The sequence below is a fragment of the Melanostigma gelatinosum genome (assembly GCF_949748355.1).
Source record: "Melanostigma gelatinosum genome assembly, chromosome: 14".
Classification (NCBI taxonomy): Eukaryota; Metazoa; Chordata; class Actinopteri; order Perciformes; family Zoarcidae; genus Melanostigma; species Melanostigma gelatinosum.
The window spans coordinates 5,415,094-5,434,297 of record NC_136647.1 but is presented as its reverse complement, the minus strand read 5'-3'; the positions used below and the strand labels follow the sequence as shown (position 1 = coordinate 5,434,297).

The 19,204-nt window shown below is 41.8% G+C and overlaps 3 protein-coding genes across 3 annotated transcripts in view; 1 reads left to right on the top strand and 2 right to left on the bottom strand.

Annotated features, from left to right (window-relative positions):
* Positions 1–109: 109 nt before the first annotated feature.
* On the bottom strand, positions 110–8,860 carry pgk1 (phosphoglycerate kinase 1). The gene is made up of 11 exons (XM_079284182.1): positions 8,691–8,860; positions 6,493–6,543; positions 6,134–6,289; positions 5,669–5,813; positions 4,211–4,314; positions 3,996–4,115; positions 2,241–2,355; positions 1,572–1,751; positions 1,317–1,494; positions 805–903; positions 110–691 (listed from the first exon to the last, which is right to left on the bottom strand). Exons 1-11 carry the CDS (start codon positions 8,753–8,755, stop codon positions 651–653), a joined length of 1,254 nt encoding a protein of 417 aa, XP_079140308.1. The 5' UTR covers positions 8,756–8,860; the 3' UTR covers positions 110–650.
* Positions 8,861–10,322: 1,462 nt separating this feature from the next.
* cox7b (cytochrome c oxidase subunit 7B) lies at positions 10,323–12,025 on the bottom strand. Its single transcript, XM_079284095.1, has 3 exons — positions 11,920–12,025; positions 10,858–10,973; positions 10,323–10,534 (listed from the first exon to the last, which is right to left on the bottom strand). Exons 1-3 carry the CDS (start codon positions 11,954–11,956, stop codon positions 10,451–10,453), a joined length of 237 nt encoding a protein of 78 aa, XP_079140221.1. The 5' UTR covers positions 11,957–12,025; the 3' UTR covers positions 10,323–10,450.
* Positions 12,026–14,176: 2,151 nt separating this feature from the next.
* The window catches only part of grk6 (G protein-coupled receptor kinase 6), a 33,532-nt gene continuing 28,504 nt past the window's right edge, over positions 14,177–19,204 (top strand). The window contains exon 1 of the mRNA XM_079283410.1: positions 14,177–14,450. Within this exon, the coding sequence (XP_079139536.1) occupies positions 14,399–14,450 (52 nt within the window). The 5' untranslated portion in view covers positions 14,177–14,398. The remainder of the gene's footprint in view (positions 14,451–19,204) is intronic.

Genomic DNA, 19,204 nt, shown 5'->3' with positions numbered 1-19,204 from the left:
GTTCTGTGAGTTGATGAGTCTCTATAATAACCTGTGATGAGACCATTGTATCGTGAGTTACTCTCAGATTACTACAGATCGTTAAAATAAGAGGAAGCAGTGACAGAAGTTTTCACACAGACAGTTTTATTAACCTGAACAGATCAGCGGACATTTCGTCTCCGTCTGAAGCCGCTCACAAACCAACAACCAGGTTTCAAAGACAGAACTCCTACGCACATCACAAGAACCGTGTTATCATATTTACTGTGGGTGTTGCAGGGATGTTTCCAAGTGAGTGGTTATGCATAAGTGACACAGTAACACACACGAGAGCCAGTCCTTAAGTATCTCGGGACTGAACGGCCGGACTGAACCCAGATTCAGGCGACGGTAACAACGTATCCGATGCGTTTCGGCCGTTTGACAACTTCCACTTAAACAAGCCGTTTGATCTAATGAATGATCCATTTCCTCAGAATGTTAGACAGCATTGACAGATCTGAGGCAAAGGAAATTAATCTCTGGTTTTAATTAAAAGACAAAGATTGAATAGCTGTTAAAGCAGGTGTTTTGTTTTGAAATGTTTCAGCAGCAAACAGGAGCAGACACGCACCTCTCCATGCACACGCACACACGTCCTCGCAAACACCAGCGGGCTGATGGGACGCTTAGGCGCTGCTCAGTGCGTCCACACCTGGCAGGACTTTACCTGAAATAGAGACAGCAAACACAGTCAGTAACACCAAGCTACAATGACAAACAGTTTATTATTATTATTATTATATTATATTTGTGAATGATCATCATGTTTCAGTCACTCACCCTCCAGCAGCTCCAGGCTGGCTCCGCCTCCCGTGCTAACATGGCTGACTTTGTCTTCTGTGTTCCACTTGGCGCAGCAGGTGGCGGTGTCGCCCCCTCCTGGACACAAACACAAATCACACGTTTCAAAGGTTTATTATAACATCTTAATAATAAGACCTCTGCCTCAGACCTCGGGGATCCTTGAGCTCGCAGACGGAGAACTTCTGAGTGATTTACAGCCTTTAATTGTGCATAACAACTACATTTCCCCCAGAACTTTGACGCTGCAGAGATGGTGGGCCTGTGCATAGTGCACATCAATATCATAATCCATGTTTTGTCCAACATAAACCGGCCCACGGGCACAATTCAGCTGGTTGACAACGTGTGTGCTGCTGTAGTTTGTGAAGGATTTGTTATCCGTACATGGATGTGTGAAGTATTTGGTGTCGAACGAGAACATTGTGCACAGGGGACTCAGAGGTTGATTCGGCAGTCAGGAGACTTCAGTGAACTTTGGTCTTTCTTACCGATGATTGTGATGCAGCCTGTTTTGGTCACCTCGACCACTTTGTCCATCATGTTCTTCGTCCCTTTGGCAAAGTTGTCCCACTCGAACACACCGACCGGGCCGTTCCAGACGATCTGCTTGGCCCTGCCCACGGCCTCCCCGAAGGCCTTATAGCTCTCCGGTCCACAGTCCAAACCCTGCAGAGGAGATTATTACGGCAACAAAAACAAATCTGTGACGTGAAAACAAGATGAGATGGATCTTCTCTTCTCACCATCCAGCCGGCGGGGATGCCAGCAGCGACGGTTGCGGTGCCGACGGTGGCGTTCTCGTCAAACTTGTCAGCGGTGATGAAGTCGACGGGCAGCGTGATCTTAACACCGTTCTTCTCTGCTTTGGCCATCAGGTCCTTGACGATGCCGGCTCCCTCCTTATCGTACAGGGAGGTACCGATCTAAAGAGAGGGAGAGAGAGATTTATGAAAATGATATATGCCAAAACAGAATATTTGAGATGTTTTCCCATTTTCTTTTGCATTGTAGAACTGATGCTGATGAAAGAAAGTTAATTTCCCATTCAAATTAAAACCCTGAAATATCATATCTGGTGTTCGGATGATCAAAATCTATTGATGGTTGTTTACTTTTGATGTCTTAAGTTTGTTTCAAAAGCTTTGAAAAGAAGGCATGATGGATTACATACATAGTATTTTCTTTGATTACCCCAGCACTACACAGTGAAGGTGATCTGTACATCTTGTTGTAGAAAATGAAGATTTGACTGTTCAAAGTTCTTTAAGTTATTACTAAACTACTAAAAGTATGCAGAATCAGCTATTATCAGTTCCAGTTAATGCACAGAGGGCTGCCACTGCATGTTGTATGGACGAGAAGCTGTACGATGAGTTTGTGTGACATAAAAAGCATTGTTCCGTCCTCCTCACCTCCATGTCGTTGAGGACTTTGAGGAAGGTGAAGGCCATGCCGCCGCCGATGATCATCTCATCGACCTGATCCAGCATGTTGTTGATCAGCTGGATCTTATCTTTCACCTTCGCTCTGAGACACAGAGAGAGAGCGAGAGGTGGCACACATCAGTAGAGATAGCTATAGATAGATATATATATATATATATAGATAGAGAGTAGTTAGACTAGTACGTACATGCAGTACTAAAAAACTAACTGCGCATCAACAATTCATTGATGAAAAACCGCTGAGACAGCTGCACTCTGAACTCAGGTTTAAAATAGACTCCGACACGAGGCCAAAACTCCCATGTGGCAGCTCTGTTAAACAGCGACTGTAAGAGCAGCTTCGCCACCAAAACACAGAACACATGTAGAACCACCTGCAGCAGCACGGACACATCAGACCACAGGAAGCTGTAAAACCTCCAGAATCATCTTGCTGGTCGGCTGTCCTCTCGTGACGAGTGAGATCTGATTGCTGCCGCTCTACTTTCAGTACATATTTGCAGCATCCGTCCATATTGATAACACGCTTTGTATTTCACAAATCAAGAGGTTTTTAAAATTTGATGAACGTGGGTGCTTATATGCGAAAAAGATTTAATGTCTTATTTCTATCCATTAAAAACAAGAGAGCGTCCTCAGTTAATGTCTGAACACCTTGTAACGACTACCTCTGACGTTCTCATTATGGATCACAGATGCATCAATGATCAGGATACAGACTTATTGTAGTTTCTGACACTGAACCTGTGCAACTTCAGATAAGAAAAGAAAAGGGTTTTAGCTAAAAGCAGAACGTTTGGGCGACCGTGGCTGTAGTTTTATGTGTGTACATATATTTGTATTTTTTTTTTAAACTGACCCCCCCCCCCCCACTGTCACTAAATAAAGTCCAAATGCACTTCAGTTAGAAATATCTGCCAAGTTCAGCTGATCTGCAATCAGTCATCAAACAAACTGAAACTACTCCTGAAATAACAAGCGGGGATGTTAACGATTAAACTAAAATACTACACTGTGTACAACTTTCATCTCATAAATAAAGTGCTATAAAAACAGTTTATTATCATACTATTATCTCTGCCTAGTGTCTTGAAGAAAGCAGTTGTACCGCGATACCACAGATTACATCTGTGTTGGCAGATCAACATCAACGCTGTGTACAAGAAGGGGATGAGTCGACTCTTTTTGAGGAAACTTCGATCCTTCAACGTGTGCAGCAAGATGCTGGAGATGTTCTACCAGTCTATCTCTATCTATCTAGAGATAGAGATAGATATAGATAGATATAGAGAGAGAGAGATATATATATAGATATATATATATACACACACTGATATTTTAATTTGTCCTACTCGTTATTCTATGGTGCATTTTTTAATACTTAATATTTTTGGTTACTCTGCTACTTTGTTAATTGGTGTGTCTTGCTGCTGTAACATACAAATTTCCCCCTGGGGATAAATAAGTACCTATCTATCCATCTACACAACGAGCTTATCGTCTCTATTCCTGGACGGCCAGCTGGGTCTTAAAAAAAACAAAAGAGGCTGCAGTGATGATCTCTACATCACAGAGGAGAGAGAGAACAACGCTGACTAAGGGAAAAACTAGTCATGTTTTAAGCCTGGTCTGGTCGGGAAGAATCCTGCATCACAGTGTTATAAACTTCTGTGCAGTGGTTAGGCTTCTGATAAGTCTTTGAATTCAAAGAACTGCACTCACCCTCCGAGGATGGCCAGGAAGGGCCTCTGAGGTTTCTCCAGCGCCATGGCAAAGTAGTCCAGCTCCTTCTTCATCAGGAAGCCGGCCGCCTTCTGCGGCAGATTCACCCCCACCATGGAGCTGTGAGAGGGGAGGAAGAGGAGCAGGAGATATCACCGTCTCGTGATCACAGACGTCGCTGCTTCCGTCCTCCATTGATCACCTGTGCTGCTCACCTGTGGGCCCTGTGAGCCGTGCCGAAGGCGTCGTTGATGTAAACGTCTCCCAGTTTGGACAGCGACGCCCTGAAGGAGTCAATGTCCGCCTGAGAGGCCTTCGTCTGAGGGACAAAGAGAGAGGGAATGGCTTCAATAGGTTTCTACTAACAGGTATCCGCTTGTGCGTCACATGGAATCAGTTACTTTCTACGACATGCTACACAACGTAAAAACACTGACAGGGAACATCACTGCACATTAAGTACTTTAACATTAAATACATTTTGCTTATAAAACGTTCATACTTTTACTTAAACACTGTTTTGAACGCAGGACTTTTTACTTGTCGTGGAGTACTTCCAGTGTGGCATCACTACTTTTCTTCCTTCACCACTGACAACATTGTCTGTGAGTGAGTGAGAGAGAGAGTACATTGTGGATCGGGTTCCTGCTGCTCTTTCACAGTTGAAGGGTACGACCCGTGTGCAGCAGAAAGGTCAGGGGAGCTCTTCAGTGTCGTTCAAATGTCACACGAGAGCCGCACGCTTCATTACCGATTCCTACAGTCCCAACTTCAGATTAACAAATGTACTGCTGAGCTTCTACTTTCTCCCAAAACGCTCCGTTAGAAAAGGCCACGCTGGTCTTTGTTGCACATGTAATTCAGAGTGTTATCATGAGGAGTTGGGACACACTTCTGTGATTCTTCTTGCAAAGATTATTCCAGCCTCCGTCTGAGAAATGTTTGTTTGATGAACTGAAACTAAAGTCAGATGCAGTACAGTAGAAAACCAACCCACACGGGCCGCATACCAAGCAGGCCTTTCAGGACAGGAAAAGCAACACGTCCAGCCGGGACCTTCAGGGTAAATGTCAGCAGGTCAACGCTGCTGATCCACCACAGACCGACAGCCATGAGCCGGACCTCCAGCCACACAGAGAGAAGTCCCGCACATCTCAGTGGACCACTAGACCTCGTTTTTAGAGTGAAAACCCTGAAATGTTTTAATCTAAAATGTTCACTAAACCATATCATTTCCTGTATAATAAGAACTTAATAGTTTCCTCCATCGTGAGCAGTAAATTAAGATTTCAGACACTTAGAAATCACCTCATTGACAGCTGCTGTATTATATTAAATTACAAATTTCGTTCCAATTCAAATGCATTTTTAAGTAAACATGCACTGCAAAGTTGTTTCTAACACTGTCAGAGTCTCTGCACCTCTCCCGACCATGACACTATCATCCGGTGACTCAGCCGTTTCAGGCGGACGCTGCAGCTGGAGTGACTCTGCGTTTTTCCTCCAGGTGACCCAGCAGAAAGCACAGACAGCACTTACGAGCTACAGCTCCATCCAGCTTAAGTTAAATCATAATCTTTTGATCCGAGACTGAAATAAGTTGTGATATTTACAGGATACGAGCGAGAGAACACCTGCTCCCCTCCATGAGAAGAGGCAGGGCGACGCCTCACCTTGTTCCCGGAGGCGTCCTTGCCCTTTCCCTCCTCGGCGACGTGGAAGCGGAGGTTCTCCAGCAGGATGACGGACCCCGTGGCCGGGTTGGCGCAGGCAGCTTCCACCTCGGCACCCACACAGTCATTCAGGAAGGTGACGTCTCTGCAGAGTCGGAGGAAACGTTTGTATTTTACCACAAGCTTCTGTTTAGTTTAGATTATTTTACACAGCTCACTTAAGTTTCCCTTTCATCCTGACTTAGTTTCCAAAAGCTGTTAAATGTTACACTCATGCACAGAACAGTTTCTGCAACCAGGAACCAGAGGCTTTTATTGTGAAGCGGCCACAGTAAATGTATTTGTTGCAGAGGTTAGCATTCGACTGGTGATTACAAAGCAAGACAACAGTGATTTACTTTAATAAATTACGTTATCAGAATGCATTCATACCTTCTGTAAGAGATAAGTCAGTCCATCACTAACCTCCCCAGCAGGGTCTTGAGCTCGGCGGCGACCGGCTCCAGGGAGTATTTCTCAGGCATACGGTTTCCGTCAGGACGTCCCAGATGGCTCATCAACACGACGGATTTGGCCCCTTTGTCCAGACAGTGTTGGATGGTCGGAACCGCCGCCTTGATCCTGAAAATCAACACAACACACTTCTATTCAAACTCTTCTCTTTAAGAAACCGCGTGCTCTGCTTCCAATATAAATCTTTTTAGCCTCCATTTATCTGAACAAGATGTTCACATAACTCTAGATTTGATGTTTGTGTAAAGATAAAGTAAGACCTTTTGGTTTTAGAACAGACTCAATGCTTCAGAAATGAGATGGGCCTTTACCTCTGGTTGTTTGTGATCTGCTTGTCCTTCATGGGAACGTTGAAGTCGACCCTGAAAGAGAAGAAAACTAGAATAATGAGATGTCCCATGCATTATGGACGTCTTTCTTATTTCCCATATTTCCTTTTTCTACGGCGCTCATGTGTGGTGCCGTCATCAGAGTACAATGAGGCCTTTTAGACAAGAAATGTCACTCCAAAACTGCGAGGTTCATGTTCACGTCATATAAATTAACATCCAAAAATACACAGGAAACCTTTTTTACTGGATGAAGGGGACAAGGAAGGAGTTTTTGCACTGGAAAAATCTACTCAAAAATGAAATTTATTAAACTTTTAAATCGACGCCAATTGAGTGCCAACTTTATTTCACGTTCAAGAGCATTTCTTTTACGTATTTCTGTTCATTTCTGAGCGAGTACATCCACCGTACACGTCCATTTTGTCACCATACTCACCCCTTCAAGCTCGTACAGTACAAACAACTTGATTTGTTGCTGCATTGCATTCTGGTACCTGTATGACAACAGACAGTCAACACACACACGCTTGCTTTGTTCTGACCACTGAGCTGGTTGCACACGCAGCCGTGCAGCGATACAAGCTGGCCGCTCATGAGAACATGCTGCATCCCTCGTACTCCGGGCAGTTACATAACCACGTCCTCCCTCCGTCTGTCTGTGGACCTGATGCACCGAGACACATGATCACCCTGCACACACACAAACAATGCTATAATAACAGCAATCCATTGTCTAAGCTTGAAACCCAACAGTCAGCAATTCAGCGGCTCAGCAGCTCTCGTGCCATCAAACAACTGCGGTAGTTTTCAACTCTTTCATCGTGAGGGTGGATCTGAATATCACTGCAGGTTTTGTTGAGTCGTTTAAACGTGTACACACTTGACTCACACATTTGTCCGAATGAGAGCTGCAGAAATAAACTCGATGGGTGATTTCAACCTTGAAGTAGAGTAAAAATTGTTTAAAGAACAATAAACTAAATTCCTTCAGCTATTGGTGTGATGGCTCACAACAGTTTCTTCCATTTATAGAGATTAGGATAACTCAGCCAAAAAGAGTATTTCTGGAAGTGAGTTCATGGCCTCTACTGCTGGATTTTGGCTTTCTGAACAGATTTCTGTCAGACACTACCGGGTCTCTACAGCGACGGCACGCCTTCCTTCCTATATTAATTCTGGACCAGCAGCTCACACAGGGTCTCCTCGTCTGCAGCCAGAAGTTCATTAAACACACATACCGGTACATGCTGAGGCCGGCCCTGGGTGTGATATGAAGTAACGTGTTGCCTCTACACAGAGACTAACTCAACCTTCTACCACTGAGCAGTGCGAGCTGGAGGCTTGAACCTTGTCCCGTGCTGCTGTTCATGGCACCACCGAGCTGAGCAAACCGACTTTGACCTCTGCCATTCATCCACAGAGGCCATCAGTCTATAGAAATACATTACTTTACAGATTCTGATTGAGAATCACGAGGCATTATCAGAGGTTAAGCTGCTCAGCAGTATATAGAGTAATTAATATCAGCTGGAATGTAATTTACTCAAGTACTGCACTTAAGTACAATTATAAAAAGGTAAATTTACTTTACATTTTGAAGGTACTTTATACTTCGACTCTTCACTACATTTCAGAGGGAAATATTGTACTTTTTACCTCATTTTTATTTGATAAATGTAACTGGTTGCATTGCAGATTCATGCAAAATATAAACAAATAAATGACTCAAGTAGAGTGAAAGTACCTCAAAACTGTTAATTATAAAAATACAGATCACAAAATTTAAATATAAATGTCTAAAACAATACCTAGATTACTACGGAATTTCCTCAGATTATCAGTGCAGTGTGTCACAAATACATTGATTGATTATTTGCATCATTGCAGTGATGTTACTGTGCTTTTATTTTGAAGGACTGACTAGCTGCATGTCGGATGCATCCATTCAGCATCTTCTTACAGGCACGTACTGCAACATGGGGGAAAACCGCGAAAGTAACGACGTAAACCATCCGTTTAGTGTCACTATGGGAGCACCAAGCAGTTTGAGACCACATGAATTATATGTTTGTGGAGCAGAACATCTCCAAAATATCAGGTAGCGCTTAGCTAGTTTAGCTAATGTCTAAATATCCCATTTCCGCTAACTGCGTCGGTTGAGCTAGCTAACAGCTCACCTCATAATGGCCCGCTTGTCTTTGACGTCCACCTTGTCCAGGGTGAGTTTGTTAGACAGAGACATGTTGCTTGTTGTTCTTTCTCTGCTACCTTCTTCTGTCGTTGAATCTCCTCCGCTTCCTTCTCGGCTGGGGTTAACTACCGAGTGACAGCAGTGACCTTAGCGCGGCGCGGATGAATAGCAGCAGGGCGGTGACTGGACACACCCCCTCTTCTGATTGGTTAACAGCGGGAAGACAGCGAGGCTTTCGATTGGATCTCGTTGCTGTCTTTTATCTGACGTGTTAGCGCCCCCTGACGCTATCAGCTCATCCTCATTGATATTAGAGTATAAACACTAAAACACGACTAAAGGTACATTTTATGGAAGCCCATTTCCGCTGCAAAAAAAGTAAAAAAAAGGTCACAAAAAAATAAGAAAATTAAATTCTAATTATTTTTATTTTTGCAGGCGGAAAAATTCCACCAGGATAAAAAAAAAAAAATGCACCAACACTTTTGATACATCCATCTGTAACCATAACTGATCAGATGTTTCCAGTTGCTATAGAAAGTCGAAATCATGAGTCATAGAACCAGCTCTTCATAGGTTACCCTACATTTGACATATAAATGGATTGTGAGTACATTGAAGACTTCTTCAGACGTGGCTTTACAACAGATGAAATACTTAAATTGCTTGATGTTTCACATGGATTGTACTGAGCAAACGCACCCTTGAATAGAATTGTAAGCAAGAAGCAGCTCTGGAGTATAAAGAATGAAACCAATATGGCTGAGGTGGGGACTTCAATAAACAGCAACTGGAACTTGACTGGAAAAAGTTAACATTTTTTTTTTTTTTTTTTGGCTACGGAAATGGGCTTCCACAACACTTACTCAAGTACTGTACTTCGGTAATATTTTGAGCAGTGGGTAGAAGTACTCGCATCTTTTACTGGTAAAAAATAGTAATGTCACAGTGTAAAAATACTGTTAAAAGTGGCCATAATTAAATTACTTTATGTCCTGGTGGGTACTTGTGTCTATATTATTACAGTATCCTTCAGCAGAGTAACCTAAATCATCAATTAAATGTAGCACAGTAAAAAGTACAATATTTGCCTCCAAAATGTAGTGGACTAGAAGTATAAAGTAGCAGAAAAATCCTCCAGTGGAAAGTAACTAAATTATATACAATACTTGGGTAAATAAATATGTGGAATATACATTTACTTACGTACTGTATTAAAATACAATTCTGATGTATATGTACTTTGTTTTCTCCACTACATTTCAGAGGGTACTTTTTACTTCGCCACATTTGACTTTAATAGTTCATTTTTACACACAACAAATGCTTATATATGAGGCAATACTACACTAATAATCTAGCCAGCAGTATACAGAGTATGTACAATTGGCAAATACTCAACACTGTGAGAGGAGCCATTATGCATAATGAGTACTTTTACTTTTTATAACGTAGGTACATTTTGCTAATACTTTTGAAAACATTTGGTAAAATTCTGAATGCAGGGCTTTTATTTATACATCATGACTTCAAACATTTCAACTGAACCAGAAACCTCAAAGAGCTTGGGGTTACAGCTGTGATAGATACGGTAGCTAAAAAAAGAAAAGAAACCATGTTGAGTAGAATCACTCTTAATTTATTTGGACAAAGGAACTTGTTGGAATAAACACAGGCATTCATTGTTATTCATCTGTACAACCAGAAGGTTTATAAGGTGGGATGCAGGTCTGTCATGGCGGATCTTCACTCCTCGGGCTCTCTCCATGGTTTGGGCATGACCTTCCCAACAGGTGACAAATTCCAGGTGATGCCAGTCTGAGTCGCCACCTGCCCAAAGACAGAAAACTAGTTGTTCAAGGGCAATGGAACACCTTTTTTGGACTCTTTCAGACCTTGTTATTGCAAGAAATTCAACTCCAAATCCAAGTTCACACCCAAGTTAAGCCACAGACTAAGAAACAGTATCTGTATCAAAGTCTACAGCTGAAATGTATATTTGTCAGTGAAGTGTGTAGCATTAATTAGCCCTGACTCGGGACATGTTTAACCTGCACTTGTGATGCTTTATCCACGACTTTATGAGCAAGCTGCATTTTCAGCTCATGCATATGACTGAATGTAACGTGGCCCGACAGGACAGCACAACTTACGTATGCCCACACGGCCGTGCAGAAGACTATTCCACCGACCATCACACCATTGCCGTACTTGACGTGAAAGTCCGGTGGAGCGGTGGATCCATGCCTCACCTGCCTTGCGGCCTGACCTGGAAGGCAGCAAAACACAGTGGCGTTTATACTGCTGACTTTTAAATTTTGCAGAGACTAATTAACTAAGGCTTCAATGAATATGAAAAAACATATATATATATATATATAATTTAATATAAATACACATGTAAAACAGGCACATTTCAGGGTGGTATGATAGAAACTAATACAAATCATTATCTGTATGTCTTTCAGTTCACAGTTCCTCCTGCACATCACATCAATCAAGGGCAACAATATGATTTTACTTTGTAAAATACAGTTTTCAATACACCACAAATGGGTTTTTTTATCGATTAGATGTTATCAGTATCACTACTAAAGAGACAAGATAAAGTTACGATAAGATACTGTAAATTGATGTATCATTATCATGTTTATACTTTGTTTTACTTACTGTACACGTGTTTATTTTTTGCTTTGTTTTAAATGTATTTTGGTTCATGCACAAATGGAAAAGTAAATAGTCAGCCTAAAGATCAGGCTGTCCTGATTTGCCCTTCCTAAAATCAGACTAATTCATGGACCTCATAATATGACGTCATATAATGACGCTACTAAAGCACATCCATATTTCCATAACTGACGTTAACGTTCCTCAATAAGAAAAGAAACATTACATGTAGGATATCTTCTTATTATGCTAACTTATGGCCTTCATAACAAAGGCTACTTCGTGTAACGTTAGTAGTTTAACGATGCATAGTGTTTTAATCTGGGGTGACAATTCAGGGCAGTCATTTAGAGAAGAAATAATGTTTTTAACGAAGACATATTAGGACTTTAGCGAGAGTTGTTAGCTTGGCTAGCAACGTTAGCACGCTGACCTCGGTCGACCACAAAAGACAAGGCCGGGCTAACTGTTAGTGACCTGATATTAAACAGCCAACTGTCATGAATGAATACAGACTACATATATTCATAATAAACTAGTTTCCTTACCGGTGATGTTGACGGCAGCTTTGGCAAACCGGTACATGTTGTCTATCCTGGTGCTTTCAGATACCCTTGAAGAACGGAAGTGTGATTTGTGATATGGCCGCCGCACGCATACACAACCGGAAATGACGACAGTCAGTGTGAGCGTCCGCCGACCTAGCTACACTTTAGTGTGGAAACGGAAGTAAAATACATATTCTTTTAAGATATTAGTCAGACAGAACAAACGAAATTATACATTAAGTAATTTCTGAGATACAACAGTCCTGAATGGATTTAGGTATTAAATATATACCTAATTGACAGGTAAGCTGTATCATGTCAGGATGGCCGAGTGGTCTAAGGCGCCAGACTCAAGGACTGAAATCCTTCCGCAGAAGTGGGACTTCTGGTCTCCGAATGGAGGCGTGGGTTCGAATCCCACTTCTGACACTACTTTTTTTTTTTTTAAATATAACGATAACACCTATAAGATAATGTAAAACAAATGCCAATATGTGCATAGTAAGGCTTAACTCTCTTAACCTTTGCGATTTTTATGGTACTTCTTATCGCTATTGTCATATTTTTGGGCACAAGCGCGATTTTGGAAGGCGCTGTTTCTCCCTTTACATACAAGAAAGGAGATCCCGTTTTCCCCTTTGAGTGACAGACGTCCCAGCATCTAAGCTGCAGCAGCATAAAACATATTGTAGCTGGAAGCTGCAGTTGGTGTTAATTCTCCGGGACATTAATGCTGCAGCTGAGACAGTCCCTGTGTTTTCATCAGCTCTCCACTAGGAGGAGGCAGAGGTCCCATGAAATAGTGTTACAAGAGAAACCAATACGGTCAGTGTCAGAGCACCAAGTCCTAGAAAGATCTTTTTCTCCCTTGCATCTGTGTTTAGTCGTGTTTCAGTGTATAAATTAACCAAACGAGCTAAACTGACCTGATGGTACTGAAGAAGTTGATGCAGAGGTTTGGTCGGACTCAGGAGTCAAATTAAAGTAAGGTGGGAATCAAACCGCCACATTTTGGAAGGGCCTCTGGTCATGAAAATGTTCCTGATGTATCTGACAGATCTGATAATTCTCTATCTTTAAACATAATCAAGATCCATCTTTACCATGGTCCATGTATGCATGTACATTTAGTACGTTTAGTAACTTTACTCATAACATTATATACCCTTTGTTACGACTGTTCAGGTCAGGATGTCATGTTGCTGTTTACTGGTCTCATTCCCTCGAGATAATAACATGCTGGTGTTGTTGTCTTCTTGAGTAGGAGACCTTATAGCCTCTGAACTGTTCAGGTCACGCTGTCCTCCTCTTCATCAACAAGCAGCCGAAGACCTATGTGGAAGTTTGGTCCAGAGAGTGGGTTCTGAAAAGCCAGATCCAGAAGAGGCTATCACCGAGTTACAAACTTAATCACCCATCTACCTGATATCAGCTGCTGTCGTCATTCCACACAACAGAAACAGCGAGTCTTTCTTAATGCACCTTTAATGCACCGCTGAGCTTTCATTGATCAGGGAAATCCACTTTCTGCAGACTGATATGAGCCATAAAGAGCAGCAGCTCTGGAGCCAGCGATGTATTGATTTCTGGATTTGTAACAGTGCATCACTTTTGATTGATACATCCCCAGCTGCATGTCGTAGTGTACAATGATCCTGCATTGTGTGACACAATGAGCATTAGATCAGATCCTGATGAGTTTGTTTGGCCATCAGTGGTTGAGTGTGTGTGTGTGTGTGTAAATGTGGTAAATGTTGGTGTGTAGTGTAAAGCACTTTGAGTGGTCGGGAAATTATAGCTGCATCAATAACTTCATTTACTATTTACCATAACTGTGGAACCTTCTTCAAAGTAAGACCAGAGAGAACACTATTTTAAATGATTATGATTGAGAGTGATTCAGTGTCTCTGAAACTCAAATCACAGTAACATACTGGGATTCTGTCAAATTCCTTGTATGCATACATGGCCAATAAAGCGGATTCTGATTAAGATGACAGAAATCCTTGAGCAAAACACAATGAATCAGAGTGAGAGGTCTGTCTGTTATCTTTTTATTACTTATTTTATTATTTATTATTAAACAGCAATTCTATAACAGAGGGAGAAGTCTGTTTTTCTTCCTCTTCTCTGACAACAGCTTCGGGGCGTGGACACGGAGGGAGGAGGAGAAAGAGGTGAGGAGGGAGGAGGAGAAAAGAGGTGAGAAGGGAGGAGGAGAAAGAGGTGAGGAGGGTTCTTACCGTACAGAGCTGTGCCAAAGCACTACCGGAGGGTTTGATTTGTACCTCCTTGGGAGGAGGTGGTGGACGGTGTGTTTAAAGGAGAATAAACTGAGACTGAAGCCGGAGTGGGAGAGTGGGGAGATGGGGGACCAGGAGCTCCGTCTGCTGCCGCCGCTGCTGCTGCTGCTGTAACCCCAGAAGACAGCATCAACGTGGGCGGATTCAAAAGGTCCGGACCCAAAGCGAGCATCAACATGGAGCTGGAGAATATCGTGGCCAACACGGTGCTACTGAAAGCACGGGAAGGTGAGGATGGAGATGGGAGTTTGACACCTTACCGGTCCAGACATGGGTTTTATAAACTGTTATTGCACTTCCTCTAAGCCTGTATTTTGATGATGCAGTTCAACACGAACAGGATATTACGCGCAGTTCTCTCGAGTGGATACAACCACGCGCCGAACTCCATATTAAATGTCGCAATTTAAAGTTTTATGGCGCATCCGTGAACGTAGAATACGAGCTCTGGCCTATGTGAAGACTGTGGCTAACTCTTTGTGAAACAGTATCCATTTCGGGATGGAAATGGTTCAGTTAAATGACTTTATTGCGATACCATCTCTTCCTTTATGGGTGACGTCGCGCGTCATACACTGCCAATAACACTGTTGTAATACGCTAACCACCTTCTACGCGTGGGTAAAGGAGACAGCAACAGGTAGTTTAATATTGATTTTAATTCGGCATACGGTAATAAACGGTGTCTCGTTTCAGAGTGGCTCCTGGGGACTTGTAAAACGCCTTGTTAAATCGCCTGTTTCTTGAATAGAGTTTGGCGTGGCTCTCATTGCGGTCCGGGAGGGGTCGAAACTGTGAAAACGAGACTGCAGCGACACATCGGGTTTCCCTTGCTGATGTTGCAGCATCGTCCTGTCGTTTGCGAAACAGGATGTTGAGGCGAAAGCAGATGTGCTGCGCAGGGGTTTGTACTTTGGGCACATTGTTGCATTTGATGGTTTTTAGTGTTTTAGCTCTCTGGTTGAAATGACATTTATTTGATGGGCAGTCTGGATTAAGGAATTTTTGTTTGGAAACCTGTAGGCTGTAAATCACTGCAGGTTTGTGGGTCAGTTAAATGTCTGAAATCCACATGTAACAAATATTACATCATTCAAACCCTGATACAGTTTGTTGTATGGCTCCTGTTCATGATAACCACCTTGAGACAGTATACGCTTCAAACAGACATCTTCTTGCGAACAATGGACCCATCATCAGAGTTCCTTGTTCATGTTATTCCAAAGGTTGCGGCGACTTGTTGCCAACATAATCCTCACGCCGTCTGCAGAGGGACATGAGAAGATTGAGTGTCGTGATCCGTCACTGCGAGCTTATCTGCTCAATTTCAGTTGATCTGTTGTGCCTGTGGAGGACCAGGAGTCAAGCCTCTGTGTTGGCACCCATCTGCCCAGCTGAAGTGCCCACGAGCAAAGCACCACCTCTTACTTCTCAGGAGCCGAGACGAGATGTTATTTTATCATCGGGGAACAAAAGGTTTTATATGATCACATTTGTTTTGCCTTATAGGCAAATTTGCAGACTGACTCTGCCTTGTTTAATAAAGGTATAAAAGACACACCTGGTATTATGCAAAGATATATAACAAAGTCCTAGAGAGTACAAAAGCATTAGCATCCAACTTTCCTTAAAGTAACATGAGCCAAAGTTTTCATTATGCAGCGTAGCCCATTTATAGGATATCATTTATTGCTGTGTTATAATTAGCGAGTGATACATTAATGTGTTCATCTCTTTATTGTTGGTAAAAGAGAGGCTAACTTGAATTAAGAAATGTACTGCTGGGCAGCCTAACCTGTGATTATGTATCATCTTTATTTGATGATTTACATTTTGTAATGTAATTCTAAATCTGCAAAGTAACTAGTAAAGTGGAAAATGGAAACACTCCAGTAAATGCAACCTTTATTTATCCAGGATCAGCCCATTGAGATTTTGAGGCTCATTTACAAGGGGGTCCTGGCCAAGATGGCAGCGTAAAAGTTTCACACAAAAACACAAAAGACAACACAGCAAAAAGTTCGGTACAACATAAAAACATAGAAACATTGACAAAAAATAACAAATTGCATCAATCAAATAACATACATAAGAATACATATATACATTCAGTGCTCAAATCATCCTGTTTTTTGAACCTTGAAATTTACTTTATGTAGAATTCATTAAATTGGAGCACCCCTGTAGATAGTTATGTGTCACGGTTTTCGGAAAGACTTGATCCTGATCTGATTCTAGTAGAAGTTTTAGTCTGTGCTTTACTCTAAAGTTCCTGTACGTTTGCTGGTGTTTATATTCAACATAATGGAAGTGCAATAATGGAAGTGCAATCCTAAATCGCTGGAGCACTCCTTCATCTACAATCTGCTTATACTTCACATTACTGCTGGACATTTTCCAAACAAAGCCAATTTCAGTGATGCTTGGAAATGTGCCATCTTCTGAATATACTTCATCACAAGACAAAGACCTCTCTGTCTCTTCTTTGACGGATTTCACTCTCAGAAATTGATCATTTTAAGGTGCAAATCGTTGAAAAAATCAAAGGGCCTGACTCCCCAAAACGTAGCTACATATACCTCTCACAGTTATTTGAGGAACGAAGAAAAGGAAGTCTGTAAAAAGAAAAAATGGGCCGATACAATTGGAACAAAGGCGTTTTTTTGGATGTTGTTAAAGTTTTCGGGTGGAGTTTTCCTTTAAAGCGTGCAACATTAGGCAACTTCCCATTCATGGCTGCAAATGGCAGGAAGAGAGGAAACAGAACAAGCATGCAGTGTCACACCAGTGTTGCTCACTAATGTGAAGGACAGCACAGCGACGGAAGAGGCAACAGGTGTCATTTTGTAGAATCCATCTTTCTATTCTGTTCAGGAGTCTTCATTTCAGACTTGACTTTTTGTGTCACTTCCTGTGTGCAGAGAAATATTCATAATCCGACATAGTTTCTTGATTTGGTCGACAGAATGGTTTCCTTTTAGATTTCCTCACTAAACTTCATAAAGACAGTGTCCTCTTTACTTTCCAGCATGCCCAAATCCAGATGAGAGGATGTGGACTTCGAGATAGTCGTGGTTAAAACAGGACTTACTAAACATGTTAATATAATATTTATCATAGAGTTTAAGGTCTCTAAACTACACGTCATTTGAAGTGCTATTAGTGTATTATGTACACCGCCATTTACAACACATTTCTACTTATTTTCTTTCTTCATTTGGGAACCTCTGAAATCAGGCACTTCATATGACCCCCCACCTCTGAAACCAAACCGACACCCTTGAATGTTTTGTGGAAAAACACCTTTAACACACGCTTTAAGTTCACACAGTAAGTCAGGTACATTTAAGGGAATGACAGGCAGAAAAAAAAGCACAAAACTGCTCAGTGTAAACCTATAAATACCAACCGGTAAATCTATTCGTTTGTAATTGTCTCTTGACGTATGTCTTTTTCCCGGTTTGTTTCGATCGTGTGGGACACAGCGAGGCAGCTGTCAAATGAACGTCGATCTTTTCTTCTCGACTAATTCTGTTTGCCGGAGCAATAACTGCTGACTTTGTTGTGATTGATGCAGATTGCAGTGATTCTTGTTTCTAATCGGGTGTATGACTGTCTCCTAAACTGTTCTGTAAGTTCATTTATTTTTTTGGGCGTAATCTTGCTGATTAAAGACAAAAAAAATAATAAAGCAAGAAATCCTGCACCTTATTTATAGGGCTGGGTATCGTTTGAGGTTTGTTTGATACTACTGCTGACACAACATCCGACTCAGTGAGTGTATCACATTGAACGAGACTCTGCTATGAATGAATCCTTTCAATTGTTCGAGGAAGACACGCAGCTGTACGACGAACTGGCCGAAATACAAACTAAAGTGACAAAACTATCATTTCAATCAGGATTCTGACCAAGTAAACAAGATTATAAATGTGACCCGACACTCGGTGCTCACTTCCTCTGTGATTGACACATTTCCTAAAGTACCAAAAACAACTGATGTTTGATGCCTTGCTTTAATCGTAGCAAACTTCTGTAACTCTATAATTTTCATGCTGGAAAGCTGAATTGTATTCTTGGACTTCTCTGGTGGTTTCATTGGAAGACATCACCATTGTCATCATCTTCTCTCATCTTGACATTTCAAATAGTAATTGTTCATGACCTAACAGTTAATCAACTAATTGTTGAGATCGTCAATGCATCCATCCGCAGTGAACATCATAAGTTGCTGCCTTTGTTTCACTCTTTAACTATCGGCAATCAGCTGATGTGTCTTCTTATGCTTCAGGAAAGACAAATACTATTCATAGAACATTTCATTTTCTCCTTACTGAGGACGGAGAAGGGGGACATGTGATGGATCTCAAAGACTGGGTTCAAACAGTGGACGGGACATTTACATTTACATGGCAGACATCTCTATGGCCGATATCTCCAAAACTAGACGACTCACACCAAAACAATCTAGATTGATAAAGAGCACTAGAGGTAAGAGGAAAATATGTATTATTAATGTTGGGGGGGAACTGTCCCTTTAAGGTCTGCCCAACAACTTTCTAGATATGTTTACATCTTCTTCTTTTTTAAAGTTGCTAAAGTGTTCTTGAACGTCGCCAAATCCATAGAGAAAGTTGCCAACACTTTGGTGTCACCGCTTCCCTTGTGAATCAAAAATCGATCAAAATGAGCTTTTGATTTCGTAACTCATGAGCGTGCACTCAGAGCACAGGCTGATTGCTACGTCCTGCAAAACTGTAAAAAAAAATGAATCTGTGTCGTGTTGGCTAAATGTCCGTCCTTTGAAACAACAGAAGTGACCGTTGACCTGCATCGTCTCAGAGCTTCGCCTCTCCCTGTGCCAGTGTGGGACGATTTCCTCCTTTATGAATCAAAGCTAATCGTGCCCATTCCAGTCTAATTATGTATGTTCATCATTTTGTGGAGAATCTGTGTTTCGGTGCCTTCCTGTCTCACTGACT